The sequence below is a fragment of the Ochotona curzoniae genome, unplaced genomic scaffold (genome assembly GCF_017591425.1).
Source record: "Ochotona curzoniae isolate NIBS_2020 unplaced genomic scaffold, NIBS_Ocur_1.0 contig_1071, whole genome shotgun sequence".
Lineage (NCBI taxonomy): Eukaryota > Metazoa > Chordata > Mammalia > Lagomorpha > Ochotonidae > Ochotona > Ochotona curzoniae.
In genome coordinates, this window is record NW_024464939.1 from 6,952,140 (window position 1) to 6,972,818 (window position 20,679).

The following is a 20,679-nucleotide window of genomic DNA, read 5'->3' on the forward strand; positions in this document are numbered from 1 at the left end:
AACACATGACTTGAGACGCACCAGGTGACAGCCCAAGCAGATGCGTCCCTGCCACCTACACGGCAAATCAGGACTAAGCAGATGCCTGCTCCGGCCAAGGCTGATGTAGGCGTCTGGAGACTGAACCACTAAATGGTAACTGTGGCTGTTTCTGTGTGTCTCAAATACAGACACACACACATTGATAAAATAATTTTACAAGAATTTATAGTGTAAATTAAGTGCAAATAAATACATAAACAGTACAATTAAGAAAAAGATTTAACTCTTGTTAAATGATCAGAAGAGCTCTTCCAGTCACAGAGGCTAGCCTATCTGTGTTCTCCACAGAGCAGCCTGAGTGTCCTTTCGAATGCAGAAGTCAGACCAAGTTCCTCCTCTGCTTAAAGTCCATTATGCTTGAGAAAAAAATCTATACTCTTTATTTTTAAAATTACTTAATTTTTGTATTTATTTATATTAGAAAGTCAGATTTACCAAGAGGAAGGGAGACAGAGAGGAAGATATTCCACCTGCTGGCTCACTCCCCAAGTGGCTGCAATGGCCAGAACTGAGCTGATTCGAAGCCAGGAGCAAGGAGCTTCTTCCAGGTCTCCCATGTGGGTGCAGGGTCCCAAGGCTTTGGGCCATCCTCGAATGCTTTTCCAGGCCACAAGCAGGGAGCTTGGATGGGAAGTGGAGCAGTCGAGCTATGAGCCAGCGCCCATATAGTATCCCAGCGCATGCAAGATGAGAACTTTAGCTGCTAAGGCTATCATGCTGAGCTCAAAAATTTAGATTCTTAAGAAGTAAGCAAAGCTTCTGAAAATCTGTCCCATTTCTCTGACCTAATTTCTTTCCAAATTTCTCTTTATTCACCTTATAAGAGATAATCTGTTTCAATCTTAGTAATATGAAAAGCATTTAAATGTTTATTACCAATTTATGCATTAGGCAGTAAAATTACAATGAATACAAGATGTTAAGAGAAGGTTAAATACTATATTCTAGAGTCAGGAGAATCTGCAGAACATGAATTTCCTGTAAACATACATAAGGTGTTTTTATTTACGTGGCCTAGAATTCTTCTCTCTGACAGTTCTCTGCAGAGATCTGAGAACCCGGTGAGTAATGAATCCGGTCTCTTTTGGCGAGGACACCTGTGTGGGAAGTCTGGGCAGGTGTTGACTGAACATCCTCCCAAAGGATTCTGATTTGTGTGTCCCTCTCCAGGCATGTGGTGAATCCGCGATACGGAAGTGTAGGTTAAACAACCCATGTGAAGGCTGTTACTACAGTCCTCATCTTTGACTCAAGATGTGTGATTTATAGTGAATAATTTCAGGTTAGTAGTTATTCACGTCCCTTTGTCCACCTAAAACTGCATTTTAAAGATCAGAAAAGCCTGTACACATCCGTCAAAAAAACACACAGTATCCCTGAAACTGTAAAATCTTTATGTATAAAGTTAAAAAAAAATACATCATTCAAATGAGAAACCAATCACAAAGGTACATATACACATACTAATACATTTTGATCAACTCAACTGTATCCTTTCGGTCCTTACTTTTCCCAATGCTAATCATAACATGGATATTCAACATATTTATTTAAGTCAAATATACACGTTGAAGGCCAACATCTATTTAAGTGCTCTGGTGAGAATTACCACTGAGTTAGGCATGCTATAATTATTAATTTGTTTGGATTAATAAAAGTCACATTCTTGCTTACTTTTTCAAATGTAATATGCCAATTTTATAGCAGTATATGTTTGTATTTTAGGTGTTAATTTCATTACACTTAATTTCATTTACAGTTTTATACCTGCAACATGAATAGCAGAGAGCTTTTCAGAAGGCAGGGTGATTTCTCAGGGAAGACCACAATGAGTGGGTCATCTACCTTCTCTTCTACAGGATCAAAACATCTAGGGCAGCACGAAGACTTTCTCATAATTCTTAACTCTTTCTACCAACAAAATAAACCCACATAAAAAATTTTTTTAAAGTCACATTTAAGCCTTACAAAATGAGGCACTGTTTTGATAACCACTGCTCTATAGTATGTCCAGAGGTCCGGGATTGTGATTCCCCCTGCTAACTTCTTATTCTTCAGGATGGTTCTAGCTATTCGTGGTTTTTTGTGTTTCCAGATGAACTTTTGAATCATTGTATCCAGTTCTGTGAAGAATGTTTTGGGCAGTTTAATTGGAATTGCATTGAAAATGTATATTGCTTGTGGTAGTATAGACATTTTAATGATATTGATTTTGCCTATCCAGGAGCATGGGATGTTATTCCATCTTTTGAGGTCTTGTTCAATTTCCTTTTTAAATAGTTTGTAGTTTTCTTCGAATAGGTCTCCTACGCTTTTGGTTAGATTTATTCCCAAATACTTCATACTTCTCTCTGCTGTTTTGAATGGTATCCTGTTGGTTAGATCTTCCATCTTGGTGTTATTTGCGTACACTATGGCTGTTGATTTTCGTTCATTAATTTTGTACCCTGCCACTCTGCTAAACTCTCGTATAAGTTCTAGTAGTTTCTGTATTGAGTCTCCTGGTTTTTCTATGTATAGAATTATGTCATCTGCATATAGTGAAAGCTTGACTTCTTCGTTTCCTATACGTATGCCTTTGATTTCTTTTTCTTGTCGTATGGCCTCTGCAAGTACCTCTAGGACTATGTTGAATAGCAGTGGTGATAGCGGGCATCCTTGTCTTGTTCCAGATCTCAGTGGGAAGGGTTCTAGCTTTTCTCCATTCAATATGATACTGGATTTGCAGAATGACACATTTAGACAAAGGGCTTTTAAATTCTGTGGCAAATTCTGAACTAAGGTTAGAATTTAAAACTTCATAAGTGAGAAATGATGCATCGTCTGGAGACAAAGTAAAACACTCTACCTGGTAGTTGTCCTTGCTGCAGACTCTCCATTTTCATGTAAGGCATCACCATTTTGCCGTATTTCTACTAAACAACGAGAAAGAAACAGAGTAGGTTTGGATATGCTTCTTGGTTAATCTTTTTCCCCCTTTAAAACATAAAAAGGTATCAGCTTAGCTTACAAGTTGGAGATGAGCTGCAGTTTGCTAGGTTTTCCTGCTCAACCACCAATCCATCAAGCACAATTGTCAATTCACCAGTTTGCACTACGCCATTCTTGTTTTCCAAGGAAAGTTTTAATTGTTCTTTCACTCTTTCCACTACAAAAAAAAAGAATATTTTAATTTAAGGGCTTTTGCCACACACAGAAATATGAGCCACAGCAGGAAGGAATTCACTGCATTTCTATCTTCAGACCTTCCTTTCCCACACCAGGATCAATCCTTTTTCACACCTAACTAACTTCTTTCCCTCAACCTCAGGTTTTTCACAGCATTTTTAATTGCTTCTGGATATTTTATAAACTTCAGGTAACATATAAGCGCACCAAATAAACGTAGCTACTGCCTAAACTTTGATCTTCTGCTCCTGTTTTCATAGAGGACTCTTGGGGCCAAGGCAAAATTTCTGCACACGACTTAAGTGGTCCAGGTATCAAAGCCAGCTCCGCTGCTCGCTAGCACTACTTCTGATAAGTTACATGAAACTTCTTGAGCCACTGTTTTCTCATTACAAAATGAAAACTGAAGTCATATGGACCCCATGCAAAGCCAGACAGAAAGCTGGAGTACCACATCTGATACACAGTCAGTGCTCAGTAAGTGCTAAGTACTGTGATGGTTTTTAAATACAAGGCCAGGTGCTTGCCGTTTCTAGGGCATCAAGCTCCTATTTAAACTCAGAGTCACTGTGCTTCAATTCTATCACATAAAAGATACGATAATGATATTGGCAAGAATGGGAGACGACAGCAACAGGGTACAAAGACAAGAGGGAGAAGATTCTTCCTGTGTGTTTACACAGCAGAACATCATTCTGTCCCCTATAAACAAATACAAGTATAATTTGTGAGTTTATACTTTAAAAAATAAAAGCTTAAAAAAGTTATCAACGATCACTTTATTGTTTGGACTGAGTTTGATTACTTCGATCTGCCTTTCAGTGGCTTATCACAGCTTTTGGAATCATGAGGCTGTGCATTTCTGTACAGAAACACGAAACATCCAACATAAAAACCCATGAACTAATCACTTAAATGCAGAAAAAAGGACAAAGCCAGTAACTAGAGAGCAACTACGAGGAAAGACAGAATCCCTGCTCCAAACATCTGCAGCACCATAATTTCACTTCTACCCCATCTCAAAATGAAGAAACAATTAAAATAGTTAGAAATTTCAGAAAGCTATACTGACCTACACTCTATTTCAAATTTGTCATCTCCCTGCACCTGAAGTGTCCAGAGTTTAACTAATTTTTTTTCTAAAATACTTCACTTTTGAATAGATTCCCAAAGAACAGATTTCTAAAATTGCTTTTTTTTTTTAGAATTTATAAATGTTTGTTTTCTGCTGGACATGAATTTTATTTTGCCAATGATCTTCACTCAACTCTTTGAAGAAATTTTTCCCACTATCTTATTACTGCTATCCGTACAATACTTCTTTATACATCTATGTAAGTGACCTGTGTTTCTCTATGGCTGCTTTTAAAAACTATTTTTCTTGCAAGTTGATGTACGTCTAAGTACAATTATCCTCTTTGGGACAGTATGCAACTCACGTTTATCATCAGTGTGGATTTATGCTAGTGTTAAAAAAACGGCAGCCATTAAACTCTTCTTAAAAGCACAGTGAGAGCCAGGGAGAGAGAGAGTCATTCTATCCCCTGGCCCACTGCTCAAATGGCCACAATAGCTAGACTTGGAACAGGTGGAAGCCAGGATCCAGAAGTTCCAACCAGGTCTCCCATGTGGATGGCAGGAACTCAAGCAAGGGCACCTTTATCCACTGCGACCCAGGCACATTTTTTTTTTAAAGATTTTATTTTTATTGGAAAGGCGGATATACAGAGAGGAGAGACAGAGAGGAAGATCTCCCGTCCGATGATTCACTCCCCAAGTGAGCGCAACGGTCGATGCTATGCCGATCCGAAGCCAGGAGCCTCTTCCGGGTCTCCCACGCGGGGAGTCCCAAAGCTTTGGGCCGTCCTCGACTGCTCTCCCGGGCCACAGACAGGGAGCTGGATGGGAAGCGGGGCTGCTGGAATAGAACCGGTGCCCATATGGGATCCCGGGCGTGCAAGGCGAGGAGTTTAACCACTTGCGCCACCGCGCAGAGCCAGTCTGTCTTAAAGCATGTCGTTGACTCTGTCCCCTGCAGGGGTCAGCAAGCTACAATATCTAAGTCAAACATGATTCTTTACCCATTTTTGTAAATAAGGTTTTAACACAGTATCATTCATTTATAAGTGAATCAATGGTTGCTTTCATGCTAAAATAGCAAAGATGAATCGGTATAACACAGATCGTACCGGCTACGGAGCAGAAACACTCATGATCTGCCTTGTTATCATTTAGCCTCTTAGGGAGTCTTGCTTGTGTTGTTCTAATCTGTGATCTTTGATCATGGGTTCATTATGTAACAGCAGATTAAGGATAATCTCTGGATTTCCATTCAGTCAGGTTTTGTTTCTAAGTATGACAATGATTTAAAGGTTCCCCTCAAGCAGTAGTTACATTTGTTTGGTATATTTATACGTTACCTGAAGTTTATGAAATATCCAAAAGCAATTATATATATATAATATATATACATATGTGATTAAGACTATAGGTCTGTCTCCAAGAAATTTATTTTTACAAGGCAAAAGTTGATTTTTTTAGATGTTTTTTGCATTTCTCCCTCATCCTCAAGATGGCAACAGAACAGTCTGAATCCTTTCGGAGCCACATATTAAACCTGGTAATTTACCTTGTAATCATGGATTTACTAAGAAACACACACATCCTGATAAAGTTTTTCAAATTCATATTGTGTTCATTCACACTCTGGAGCAGTTTGTTAAAACTGCTTAACAATGCTTTAATAATCTATCACTAAATAATAAAGCCACATAATGCTGGCCATTTCTGTAGGCTGGGAGTCAGAGAGGCCCATGTATGCGGGCCAACGGATGCTTCTCTCCAGGGCCTCGAGAGCCCTCGCAGCTGTGGACTGTTCGCCCCACACGAGGAACCCAGAACACCAAGGTGGAGAAGCCTCTTAGGCCAAGTCACGGCAGCCAGACTCTACACCAGTCACCTCTACCACCTCTGGTCCGCTGACGAAGTGGACTGCACAAAGTTGTAAAACAAGAGGTAGGAGAGCTTGGGCCATTTTGTTGGCTGGGCAACATAAACAAAAATATGATAAAAACCGGATTTTTAGAAGTAAAGTGAGGGATTTTTAGAAGCAAAACGAGGATATAAACATCATAAAAACCAGGTTTTCCCACTCTTAAGTCTTTCCATATCAAGCCATAAACCACAAAGCCTTCACCTTCTACTACGTAAAATAATCACAGAATTCATAAGACATCACAGTAAAAATATATAGATAACTATCAAATTCAGAGATTTGGAAGTATTCTTTGTGCGTAAAAATATCAAAAGATTAAGAACATTTAATGACTAGACTTCTCTTTAAGCCCAAACTCAGAACAAACAGAGGCAAATGATTACTTGAGAGGAAAAAAGAGCTCTACCAAACTGGTGAGAAAAAATAAACAGCTCAGTAGGAAAATGTGCAAAAAGAAAAAAAATGAGACAATATCAATTAAAGTAAAAATGATCCCTAAAAATGTGACCATAGTAATTAAAAATGATTGGATAAGAAAATCACTTTATCAGTTTACATATTAATATGGAAATATTTACTAAAGATACTCATATTTTGTGACACACAAAATGGTATGCTAATCTTAGGAAAACCACTAGTCAGCTATGTATAGTTAAGTGCTTAAAATATTTCATTTTTAAAAAAGATTTATTTTATTTTATATTGGAAAGTCACATATATATATATAGAGGAGGAGAGACAGCAAGGAAGATCTTCCATCTGTTGATTCACTCCCCAAGCAGTTGCAATGGCGGGAGCTGAGCCGATCTGAAGCGGGGCTGCTGGGATTAGAACAGGTGCCCACATGCGATCCTGGTGTGTGCAAAGTGAGTGAGGACTTTAGTTGCTAGGTTATTGTGCTGGACCCAAAACATTTCATTCTTAACGGGACCCTAGCTAGCTAAGTGTCATGTTTTGGAAGTAACATTCCCCACTCTTTGTAATTCCCACCTTCCTATGTGTTAATGATACACGCTGAACCTCCCCAGCACACTCTTGCCCTGACCAGTGGGGACCTGGGGATGCTATCATCTTCCCAGGTCCAGGTGTAATCTGAGAACGTGGAGGGGTGTGCTCTCTCTCACGTTTCCACTCCCAGGCCATTCTATCACTGAACATGGCCCCTGTGTCTCTGTGATCTCCTGCTACAATAAAAAGCCTATATTTTATGTTATATATATCCTACTAGCTACTTACAAAAACACAAGAAAAATTTAGAAAAAAAGAATTGCCATGGAATTGCCTTTGGAATCAAACTATAAGTCCCTCATAAGTCACCACTTTACCTGGGGATTTTTGACCTGCTAACCTACCTACTTATATAAACCAATGCCTTAAAATAAATTTCTTCTCATTAAAAAACACACACATGCACCCACATGTAACAAAACATTTCATTCTCTATCTGCCTGCCTGTAAATCAAATGGCCCCTTCCCTGAGATCTAGATGGGACAGCAGGGACTCAGGCGTGGTACTCTGTACCCACTCCCTTTCAAGGCTCCCAGGAAGCCTGGCAACAGGGAGAGGCGCACCCTCTCCTCCCACCCACACAAGATGAAAGGAGAAGGGTCTCCCATTTTCCCCTTCCCAGCCTGCTCCAGCCCTCAATATGACCCAAGTGTGCTGGGATTTCCTAAGCTTTTAACAAACCCTACCAACAAACAAAACACAAACCAAAACACCTTTCATTCCCTTAGGCATGGTAATGTCAATTCAAACATTTTTCTTAAGTGAAATCCATTTATGTAACTAGAAATAAATACTGTGTGCTAAATACTTCAGATTTGAAATAACTGTTTATACTGATTGTCAATTCATAAAATAAAAACGGAAGTCAAACAGGTAACTAACAAATGAGCTAAGCTGTAAGTAAACTTAAAGAAAGTTTTTAACTAAAACTGCCAGATTATGTTCTGTCCTCTACAATAAATGACATATTTCTCTTCTACACTTCCTTATCATTCACCATAAAGAGAATTATTCAAAGAGCATCACTTTTGGTGTAACTAAATTTAAAATGAATTAAATGGACTTCAAAATCCTTTCTTAACAAATGCTAAATTTTTGTTCTATTAAAACCACTAAAAAAAAAAAACCACAAAAACTACCTCAGTGTCATTCCAGTGTCTTAGTGTCAGCTGTCTGGCTCCTGCTTGCAACGTGTGAATGTGGCTCTATCAGTCTCCAAAAGGAAGCGCAGATTAAAACACTATTTACACTCCAACACATGGATTAACTGCACTACTCCTCCTCTTGTACTCCCCAGCCTTGTGATTCACTCTTGGACCAAACTCAGCTTTCCCAGTCTTCTTTGTCATCAGACTGCACCCTTGACCTACAACTGCAAACTTTCAGAACAAATGAGGTCACATCCCTGAATGTGTGCGCATGCACACACACACATACCCACCCCAGAAGCACTATTATAGTTCCTGACAACTCAAAGCTGTACCCCTTGGATAACCCTGGCCTCCCTTAAAGTGTCTGAGAACACTTAAAGCAGCCAGAAGAATTCAGTTTCTTCTAGCCAACACTTCATGATATCAAACCACCCTTTCCTGGAATATTTCCTGTCTGTTCCAGTCATTCCTCTAAATGCTATAAAAAAAAAAAACAAAAAAGGTCAGGGATCCTGCCTGTCATTGTGGCAGGACAGAATCCCAGCTTTGAAACCTGCCCATCAACACATGTGGTCTTATCACATTAATATCAGCCAATCTCTTGTAATTAGGACTCTATTGAATTTCTGCTCACCCCTTACTAAATCCCTTTAAAAGTTTCAGTCACTCTCCCTCTGCCTTGCTCTAAAGTACAATACAGGTTAAAACCTGCCCTTGTATCTTTGATTTTTTTTGGGGTGGGGGGATTTATTTATTTATTTTTATTGGAAAAGTAGATTTACAGAAAGAAGGAGAGACAGAGCAAAGATTTTCCATCCATAGTTCACTCCCCCAGTAGCCACAATGACTATGCCGAGTTGATCTAAGGAGCCAGGACCCTCTTCTGGGTCTCCCACGTGAGTGAGGGTCCTAAAGCCTTGGGCTGTCCTCGATGGCTTTCCCAGGCCACAAGCAGGGAGCTGGATGGGAGGTAGAGCAGCCCAAATGGGGTCCCGGTACTTGCAAATGGAGGATTAATCTGAGTCTCATTTGACAAAAGAGTCATTTTTTCCCCTTTATAATGTAAGAAACAGTGAGGCATGGGAAGGGGAAATATCTCCCATATATCAGTACCTCATGGTGTTGAGATAAAAAATGCCAAACTTACTAGACAGCTCTGCATAGCAAACTATGAAACTTCCAGCTCTGAATGGGGACCAGCTGAACTGGATACATAACTTAAGGTTACCTGAGGTCCAAATGGGGACTTAAATCCACAGAAGTTCTAGAGCAATACCACAGAAACATTAGCAAAATCTTTGGACACTAACCAACCAAGTCGTTACACAGAAACGAAGGTTAATGGGTGAGAGCTCACTAGGACTTCCATGGAAGGAAGCGAGAGAATTCCTCTAATACACTAGCTGTAATGTGTGCATGTCTGTCATGGGGGAGAGGATGGTCGTATCAGTTCTGATGGTCAATTATGGGTTTTACTTAAGATTATGGATGACTTTAACAACTCACTATTAATATTGCATCAAGAAGGGGGATGAAATTTTAAAAATCTTCAAAAATAGGGCCCAGCATGATAGCCTAATGGCTGAAGTCTTCACCATGCATGTGCTGGGATCCTATATGGGCACAGGTTCTAATCCCAGCAGCTCCACTTCCCATCCAACTCCCTGCTTGTAGTCTGGGAAAGCAGTGGAGGATGGCCCAAAGCCTTGGGACCCCGCACCCACGTGGGGACCCAGAAAAACTTCCTGGCTTTGGATCTGCTCAGCTCCAGTCATTGCAGCCACTCAGGGAGTGAATCAACAGACAGATCTTCCTCTTTGGCTCCCCTTCTCTCTGTATATCTGACTTTCTGATTAAAAAAAAAAAAAGTCTTTAAAAAAAACCCTGCAAAAATAGAAGAAGAAAGGATAACGTATGAATTATGTCTTTCCCATTTCAAATTCACATTAACATCTGAACATCTAGGATTGCAAAATGTAACTGTTTCTGGGAACAAAATCATTTTTTTAAAAAAGATTAATTTTTTTATTGCAAAGTCAGGTATATGTATATGAGAGAGAGAAAGAGAGGAGGAGAGACAGAGAGGAAGATCTTCCATCCGATGATTCACTCCCCAAGTGACTGCAATAGCCGGAGCTGAGCTGAGCCTATCTGAAGCCAGGAGCTCTTTCCAGTCTCCCACAATGGGTGCAGGGTCCCAAGGCTTTGGGCCATTCTCCACTGCTTTCCCAGGCCACAAGCAGGGAGCTGGATGGGAAGAGGGCTGTGGGGATTAGAACATGTGCCCATATAGGATTCCAGTGTGTTCAAGGCGAGGACTTTAGCCCTCTAGGCCACTGCGCCAGGCCAGGGACAAAATCTTAAGAGAGGTAATTCAGTTATAGTAATTAGGTAAGTAAGAACTGGTATTTTTATAAGAAAAAGAAATTTGGTGGCAGGTATTTGGCCTAGTTATTAAAACATCTATTGAATTTTTTCCATCTCTCAAGCCAGGGTTTACATGTAAGTTCTACTACCAAGATTCAGTTTCTTATGCACACCCTAAGGACAGTAGGCTAAGCAGGTGGGCCCCAGTTGCCCAGGTGAGAGTCAGGGGCTGAGTTCCAAGCCTGGCTTGTCCTCAAGTTTTGTGCCATTTCAACAAGCAAATGAGTAGTAGAAGAAAATATATTCAGTTTATAAATGACTCATTCAAAGCATACTGATAATTATATAATAATAATGATCTATAGATCATTATAGTATTATCATTTTATACACAGGTTTAGTACAATCTGTTGTAACTGGAAACAATCTAAATGTCTAACAACAGAGGCATGGTTACACAATAATGCGAACCAGGTCCCGCATGCCCACAATACCTATTAATTCTGTACCGAGATGAATTACGTGACTTTCCCATACAAAGACGCCATGGCAGAGGATCAAGCTAGTACAGCTTCAGAAGAATGTATTTTTAAAAACCAGAATACATCAAACCAAGCACAGCTAATAGTAGTATAAACTATAATAATTAATACTTCAGTTTTCTGAGTCACAGTTCCTGATATCCAGAAAGGATATCAAAAACTGATTTTTAAATAAGATGTGTAATTTCAGAAAGAACTTTTTAAAAGAATCAACTTACTATTTTAAAGCATTAGCATTTTAACCCTTAACCAAGTAAACCTACCTTTGCAAATTGATGAAAAAAAAAATCTCTAAGGACAGAAAATAATTAGCAAAAAGATTTACAGATTCGAACAAGAACTTCAGTTTGAGTGAATGGCTAGAAACTGTCTAAGTGTCAGGAATGGTAGAAAATTTATACAAACCAGGCCCATGATAAAGAATAAATAATAATCAGAATATAAAACATTCAAAAAGAACTCAACAATATCAATGGAAATAAATCAAGTTTTTAAATGAGCAAAGGTTTAAGTAGTTGAATCTCTTTGCTAACACAGACCTGGATTGGGTTCCTTTAGGTCTGACTCTATCCTGGTCATGCTGCGTATCTGGGATGTGATGGGAAATTGTGTGTGTGTGTGTGTGTGTGTGTGTGTGTGTGTGTGTGTGTGTGTGTGTGTGTACACATGCATCTCTTTCTCTGTTACCATCTCTCTGCTTCTAACATTTTAAACTAATAATAATGATGATAATAAGGGCAAAAAATTGAGCAGTGGCTGGTACTGCAGCAGACCAGGATACATCCTATACAACTGCCGGTTTGGGTACTGGCTGCTCCATTTTCCATCTAATCCCTACTAATACAGTTGAGAAAGTGGTAAAACATGGCCCAAATGCTTGGTCCTTTGTCATTGATATGGCAAACAGATGAACTTACAGGGCTTCTGGCTTTGGCCTGGTCCAACCCCGGCTGCTGTGGTCATGTGGGAAGCGATTCAGTGGATGGAAGATATCTCTCTCTCCCTCTGTCTCTCCCTCTCACTCTTTTGTTGCAACTCTGCCTTTCAAATGAATATAAGCAAATCCTTAAAAAGCTTTGTGCAAAATGTTTGAATATTTCTCAAAAGCAGTAAAAATAGCCAACAAATATATGGAAAATACTCTATATAACCAGACCTCAGAGAAACACAATGAAAACCACACTGAGATCACCTCACTCTAGTTAAAATGGCTACAATCAAAAACAGCTGGCAAAGATGTGGTCAGTCTTACCTCTTATTTACTGTTGGTGGGGATGCAAGTTAGTAGCCATTATGGAGATCAGCATGGAGGTTCTCAACAAACAAAATAACGGGTTGGGACTGTGGTACCATTGTTAACTCACAGCCTGAGATGCCAGCTTCGCACATCTGAGCACCAGTTCAATTCCCGGTTATTTAATTTCTGATGTAGCTCCTTGCTAACACTCCATGAAAGGCATCAAATGATGGCCCAAATGTCTTCACTCTTGAACCCGCATGGAAGACCTGACAAGTTCTGCCCAGGCCATTATAGATATTTGAGTAAACCAGTACCTGGAAGTCACTCCCTCCCTGTACTTCCCTATCACCTGCCTTTCAAGTAAATAGTAAACAATAATAATAAACTAAAGATAGCTCCTACAACCCAGACACTCCACTCTGGGCAAATGTTCCAATGAACAGCATGTCACAGAGATTCTGCCCTCTCATTTGCACTGAAGATCTGTGCAAAACAGCCAAGAGAAGCACTCAATGTAGGTGTCCACCCATGGGTAAAAATGTGCCTTATGTGTATACAATGGGATATTATTCAGCCGCAGCTAATGATGAAATTCGTACATTTACTACAAAGTAGATAAAAGTGAAGTTCCCAGAGGCACTGTGAACTGCCTGTGATGTTGGGATCCTATATGGCCACCAGTTTGAGGCCCAGCTGCTGCACTTCCAATCTAGCTCCCTGCTTGTGTCCCGGGAAGGCAGCAGATGATGGTCCAATTGCTTGGGCCCTTGCACCCACTTGGGAGACCCAGAAGAAGCTGTTGGCTCCCAGCTTCACACCAGCCCAGCTCCGGCCATTGCAGCCATTTGTGGAGTGAACCAGGATCTCTCTGTCTCTTCCTCTCTCTGAAACTCTGTATTTCAAATAAACAAGTAAATGTCTTTAGAAAAAAAGAAACAAAGAAGAAATGACATTTTAAAAAAGGCAGGGTTCAAACAGTGATTATTACAGGTTAGGTGAAGGGTAGAAGGGAGGGAGCTAACAGAGGGGAGACAGGTAACGGGCTATACTGTGCAGCATTCATAACCCAGCGGGGCAGCCATGGGTTACAAAAATGCATCATATACTACATGAAAAAAAGTATAAGTTTTCATTGCACATGTTTCAGTATACTGAACTGTATCTCACAATAATGTGCAAGTATTATGTTTCAAAGAAAAGATACTGCCTAGATGTCAAACAATAGGAGATTAAATAAATTGTGATGTGAAATAATACTGTGTGTACACTAAAACACTAAACTGGAACTCTAGCTTTTAATCTTCAACAGATTATGCAGTTTGAGAATTTTAAAAGCTACAAATTCTCCCTCTGAAACATAAGTATATGTAAATATCCCCCCAATTTTTATATACAATGATCAGAAATTTACAAATCATTGAAATCTAAACTACCTTAAACATCCCCAAGCTAGAAACTTTTAATACCATGGACGTCCGATCACACATTATTAAATTTGAACAATGGGGGCCAGCAGGTTGAGCCACCACCTATGCTACAGGAATTGTATATTCCCAGCACTAGCCACTGTGGTCATTCCCAAAGTTAACCACCGCTTCCCTCCCTCCTTGTCACTGTGCCTTCAAAATAAATAAAACTTTAAAACAAAAAGGATGAAATAGAAGCAAAGAACAAAATACATGACTGTGAACCAGAAGAAAGATCAAATTAGCAGAAATTATTATTAAACAGAGCTGAAATTTTGAATTAACTGTAATTTTATGTATTCTCCATATTTTCTACATGTAACTATGTAATTAAAAAAAGAAAGCTCCAGAGTTACAATTCATTTTATCCAATTCAAATTGCTACTAAGTAACAAAGTAGAATATGTTTAGATAATGACCATTTTTCCAAGTATATAAGTAAACAGCATGTGACTGATAAGCCCTTCCAGCAAGGCAGAAGGTGGACTGAGACCGCTTTGTAAATTTACAGAATGAAGACAGGCCAGATAAATATCTATTTCATATAATATCACAGACTTAAATGTAATCCCAAGTGATACCGGAATACAAAACTACATTTGGTTTGATTTTGGACTTTAGGTTATGCTCAAAGTGTTTAAAATAAACTTGTATGGAAACAAAGGTCAGAAGAAAAACTTACATTTTCTATTGTGTATTAACAGAGCCTGTTTCAAATCTATCGTTGCTCTTCCTAATAAAGCATCTGCCTTTAAAGTGTGATGACTCCAAACCCGAAATTCCAATGTAGTTTGTGGGGTCACATTTCTATAAAAGCAAAATTTTAACAAAAATACAGTAGGACACAGGATTACTCTAAGTGATAACTCATATTAGACATTTACTTCCATTATGTTTTTAAAAGCATGAATTTAGTTTAAGAAATACTATGACACAGTATATTACCTGAATGATTAAAATATAAAAATACTTGCTTTCAAATATATTAGAACTTTAGAAATTAGATCATATATAGTTTAATTATATATAACTATGTAATTAAATATAACTATGTAGTTTATAATTAGCAAACCAAAATCCAGTGTTACCATGGACATAATAATAATAACAACACTGCTTATTTGTATTTGAACAATTTTTAAAGTTTTAAGAAAACTGAGGGTATTTGTTATATTTTTATTGCATATAAATTTATCCCATTATATTCTAGAAATCCTTAAATTAAGGATAATTGGTTTCTTCTGCCTTATTTATTTCTGAATAGATGGAGAAATTCCAAGAGTGCTACATGAATTTAGTTTGTGAAAACAAAAAGCAAAAATTACTATTCTACTTTCCTTTTACAGAATGAAATTAACCAAAAATTTCTCATAGTTTAAGTAATCTGTTGGGAGAGAGAGAAAGGCTCATTACTTTGAAGTCAGCCCACAAAATAAAAAACAAATTCCAAGAAGCTTCCTTTCCAAGACACTGATTTCATTCTTTACGTAAGATACTTACACATTTAGCTGTTCATCCCACTTAGGATTAGAAGAACTACTGGATTTTGCTGTTTTCTTACTTTCTCCATCTACAACTACTTCAGTGTATATTGCTGTTCCAAACCAGTTCTTTTTTCTTTTTAGTTTGGCACTAGAAACTAAGAGAAAAATTATAATCACTAATGAATAAGTGCATACCAAAAGCCGTACTCTGTACTAACCAATCAAGAACCTCCCGGGCAGGCAGGACCCTTCCCACTGACTGCATGACGCAGCTGCAGAGAAGGGGCATAATCAGAAGGCCTGAAGAATGCCTCCAAGTCATGTGAGTTTTTCTGATGTGGGTTCATTGAGCTATGATTCACAGACCACAAAATTCACCAATTCAAACTATATGAGACAATTAATCATCATCCTTCAGAAAAAGTGAATTTTAAATCTTTTTACCCAAGATGTAAAGGAACTAACTTAGGCTAAACATGACTTTAAATACCACTTATTACTACTAATCCAACAAGGACTACTGCAGAGGTTACATTTTTACAGGATAAAAGACCTTGAATATGCACTGACAAACATTTACCCAGATCCCCTCTGTAATCAGTGTCTACGAAAAGTAGAGTCTGAGATGCGAGGAGGACGGCCTTCCCCAATGTCATACACACTGCTTATAAAGAAATGAAAACAGGCCATATAAGAGCACAGTAGTCATCCCAGTCATCCACACGGTCACACAAACAGCTGAAATGCCACATGGCAAATGCTCCCACGGCAGCATAATGCTTGACCTCAACACCTGAAGAGTGATGAGAGGCTCAAAGCAGATGCTGTTTAAGTACCCGCAAAACAGGGCAACCAAAGAGTGTTCCAGGCTAAAGTGTTACTATCAGGTTCTTTGAAAAACTCAAAAATTGCACAAACAAAGCTTTCTCTCTGAATAAACATTTCTGGGTTGATGTTTTAACACTCAGTTATGAGACATCAACAAAGTCTATCAGCTTCTCTGTCCCTCAATTTTTTCATTTGCAAAACAGAACAATAACATGAGACTCTGGGGACTGGGTGAGTGAAGACGTGCAAAACACTGAGCCATGCCTGACAACCCAAATGGTTACTATTCTACTATTGTTACTGATCTTACAGCATTAACTTTCAAGTTAACTACAGATCCATTCAAAACAGATTCACTGTACACTTCCGACTGCAAAATGCCCAATAAACTTATAAGTTGGCAAGGTTAGGGGAAGAGATCGTTTATAATATTTATATTTTACTTTTCAAAAGTACTTATAACATGCTCATAAAATGCACATTATTACAACCTTAACTTTTCAAATAGGCGTTCTAATCAGAATATTTCCCCATTTAATCCACTATCTCTAGTGTTATACAGAGAATGTCCTATATTGTAAAGTCACATTTATATTGAAAAGCTAACATAAAAGGACATAAACATTGTGGGAGAGACAAGTTTAAATGAATATCTCACTTTTAATACTTAACTCTTCAAACAAACCTACTATAAATTCAGGAAATATTTAGGAGCCACAGAAAGATAACCATACAAGACTACTGATGAATACAAAAGATTTTAAGAGAAATTTTCACACTAAGAGATTTATTAACTACTATTTAATGCCTTCCTTTTTTAACAAAAACACCAACTGATTACAAGTGCTTCTGGTACACAAAGGAAAAGAGGACTCTGAAATTCAAATAAAAGGGTAGGAAAATTAGAGAATATTAAAGACAATTTAAAATGTAAAGTATTAAGAAATTCCAATTTTCATTTAAAACAAAGCAGCAAAGATATAAGAAGAGAGGTGAAGAAAATAGAAATAAGAAGATATTAGTACATAATGGTGGCACTTCAGCTCAACAGGAAAAAATATTTTTACTCCACAGATGTTGAGATATTTGAAACGAATAAAATTGAGCATATACTTCATGTCATTAAAATAAAAGTTGGATGTTTATAATTAAAATTTTTATTTAAAAACTGAAATTGGGATACCAGAATACACAATTAAAAACCTAGAAGTATGAATTGAATAGCCCATTAGGGGTTCAAATAGTATTCTTTTTATGTATCTTGCCATTCTTTCATTCCTTTGGGTTTGAAAACCTGAAATTTAAAATATTCAAGATATCTTAATATGCTATTATGTTTTATACATGGTACATTACAATATAGGTGTATAATATAGAGTATATTACAAAAATCACTAAAACACATTACAATACTACAAAATGCCATATCATAATAGACACTGTGCTGTGTGATTCATTTTTCCCATACTTACTTTCCATGATCAAAGTTGCCATTATTATCTGTTGCTGTCAACCAATATGCATAAGAACATAAGAAAAATAATCTAGCAATGAAATAGGATATACGAATTGGTTTTTGGCAGAGAACCTCAGTTAACATATAATAAACTGCTGGAATGCAACACTAGCACGATGTCAACCAGGTATCTATCTGATTATTTTAAACATGAAAGAAAAATCAATGCAGACGTCACGGTTACTCTAAGAAAAAGGCACTGTAACCTGACAGCCCTAAGCTTGTGGTTGGTTTTCCGTTAGTAAAAGAAGACATTTAATTCATGATTCTTAGTTTTCTTCTTGATAAATCAGGGCTATCAACAAGACTGTAGACTGCAATCGTTTTAATTTTAAAAACACTGGTCCCGCAAAGGCAAGGAAGGCACTAAAATGCGGTGCCGTTAGCACAAGTCCAAGTCCAATATGTCCCAGAAACATAACCGTATCTCAAAGAAAGCAGTGACTCCCAGAACGGTAAACACTGAGTGGGATTGCTTGACTGTTTAGAACCTCTTCGTCCACATCTATTTTCAATTGTTTCCCTAGATTTCACCAACTTGCTTTGTGGTTAACATTACCCTGATCGGATTTTCATTATTCCTTCTAAGAACTCTTACACATACGTCAACATACATGGAAAATTTCATCTCACATATGTTTCTCAGAGATCTTTTAGGAAAATTTGAAATCCATGAGTAGTTTTAAAAATACAGATTTCCCATGAGTTTTTTTCCCCCTGCATATGTTTAGATTCCAAAGGTGGTTAGACCCAAACAAACTTATCTTTTACAACTGTTTCCCATGAGCTTTTAAGATACCCTCAAATTTTCAAAAAGAAGCCACAGGAGGATAAACCAAAACTAAGAATATTAACCTATAAACAAGGGCGGGAGGTGGCAAGCAGGAGACCAGTAGGAGGAACTCTCTAAATGTACTTAGTTTTCATTCTGGAACTACATACTTACATGGCTCTAAAACTAAACTAGGTAAGGTAGATAAATAAGTGAAACCAACGAACCTGTTTATCAAGTTGGTGTTGTAACCCAGTAGAAAATTACTTTAAATTACTTTGAAGCATGTATTCTAACTTCATCGTAAGGGCTGGAAACTCAGAAATTTTAACAGTGGGAATTTGTTGTTTTGACTAATTTAAATATTATTTGGAAACTGTTCTTTACACATAAGGGAGAAAAATAGATAAAATGATGTTACTACAATTTTGAATCAATATTATATAGTTAAGACACAAATGTAAAATCAAATTAAAGTAACTTTTTTTCTTTTAACAGAAAATGGTATTTAGAGCTAACAGTTTTAATTCTGAATTATTTAATTCTGAATTAGAAATATTAGTATGAACTCGGGATTTCTGCTTTTCTTTCCTTTTTGTTCCCCCTCCCGCTTGGCTTACAGGATGGTAAACATGTCCCAGTTCCATTCATTGCAAACACAAACAACAACCTCACAGTATTGAGAACCACAGAAACCACAATCTATCTCTTCCTTTCTAACATCCTAATCCCAGGGATGCACACAATCCTATTATTTTTTTTAACCACCGTATTATTGCAATCTTGCTTCTTCATTTAACAATAGCACTTTAAGAGCTTCATGCTTACAAATATACAAAGTGATTCATTCCATTTCATTATCCAGAATTCCCCCGTCAGGCTTTTCTCATTTTAAACAACTAGATACTTGCAACATAAATTCCTAGAAGTAAATAAAACTGCTGGCTTTTAAGGACTACTCTATGAACCATGTATTTCAGCCAGTAATAAAAAATCAGGTAATACCCCGGACCAAGTTCCTCCATGCTTTTGCACACGCTGTCTGCTCTGCTGATGCTCCCTGTTGCAGCTGGGACCCTGAGAACCACGTTCCAAGGTGACTACCCAGACAAAATGCATTCACTTCACCCACAGTGCAGGGAGTTCTTAGAGAGCCAGATCCTGTGTTTCCATCTCAGAGATTAAACAAATACCAAACCGGAAGGGCAGGTGCCCTTTAGGGTGCTGCTCCAGCTAATTAGTCATTTAGAAACAGGTAGGTAGCATGATTCAAAAACCCAAATTCTACCACAGAGGAGATAAACCTCTTGCTTCACTCACCACAGGTCCAACAAAAATTTACTGAATCAATGAAATAATTTCCGAGGGTTATCTAACCTTTTTGGCCTGTTGCATAAAAGCAAACGTGGGTCCAAAAGAGTAGGTAGGTCCTAAAGAAATAACACTGTGGCATAAGTCTGCTGAATCAAAAGAGTTATCAGGGAAAAACCAGAGAAAACAAAATTGGTATGAAAATAACTTACCAGTTACCTGTAACTGCAACCTTCCACTGTGGTTACTAGTACTATCAGACCTTGGGGAAGCAGTGGCCATGTTCCAAAATTCAGCATAAACCTATAAAAAGTTAGGAGAGAATGTAATTATTAAGGTAAACGAAAGTTAAAAGAAACAGCTGTCCTACTTTTAAATTAAGACAAGATTAAAAATATTATCGAAATAAACACAGTAACTGAGTCTACGTAAACAATAAATGTAATATAAAGAACTGAGGGTTCCGTGCTGACTTACACATAAAACAAATTTCCAAATTAATATTTACACATATCTGTTATTATCTAATAACTATATGTTATCAATCATCTGCTGAACCTGAGTATACTTTCCATGACCCTTAAAACTTCACTGTGCATTTCCTAAGAAGGAAAAAATTCTCTTAATCATACTAAAATGATCCATTCAGGAATCTAGTAACTAACCTAATCATATTAATTATCTCAACAATGTCCTTTATGAAAAATTTTAGGGCCTGGTGCAGTAGTGTAGCGGTTGAAGTCCTTGCCTTGCACACATAGGGAACCCATATGGGGGCTGGTTTGTAT

General features: G+C 37.9%; 1 protein-coding gene across 3 annotated transcripts in view; it reads right to left on the minus strand.

The window, feature by feature from the left end:
• The window catches only part of WWP1 (WW domain containing E3 ubiquitin protein ligase 1), a 101,049-nt gene that overhangs the window by 49,813 nt on the left and 30,557 nt on the right, over positions 1–20,679 (minus strand). For all 3 annotated transcript variants that reach the window (XM_040993631.1, XM_040993621.1, XM_040993640.1), the window contains 5 exons: positions 20,104–20,194; positions 15,481–15,619; positions 14,663–14,787; positions 3,053–3,190; positions 2,891–2,957 (listed from right to left, as the gene is read on the minus strand). In XM_040993631.1, coding sequence (XP_040849565.1) covers positions 2,891–2,957; positions 3,053–3,190; positions 14,663–14,787; positions 15,481–15,619; positions 20,104–20,173 — 539 coding nt within the window. In that variant the 5' untranslated portion in view covers positions 20,174–20,194. The remainder of the gene's footprint in view (positions 1–2,890; positions 2,958–3,052; positions 3,191–14,662; positions 14,788–15,480; positions 15,620–20,103; positions 20,195–20,679) is intronic.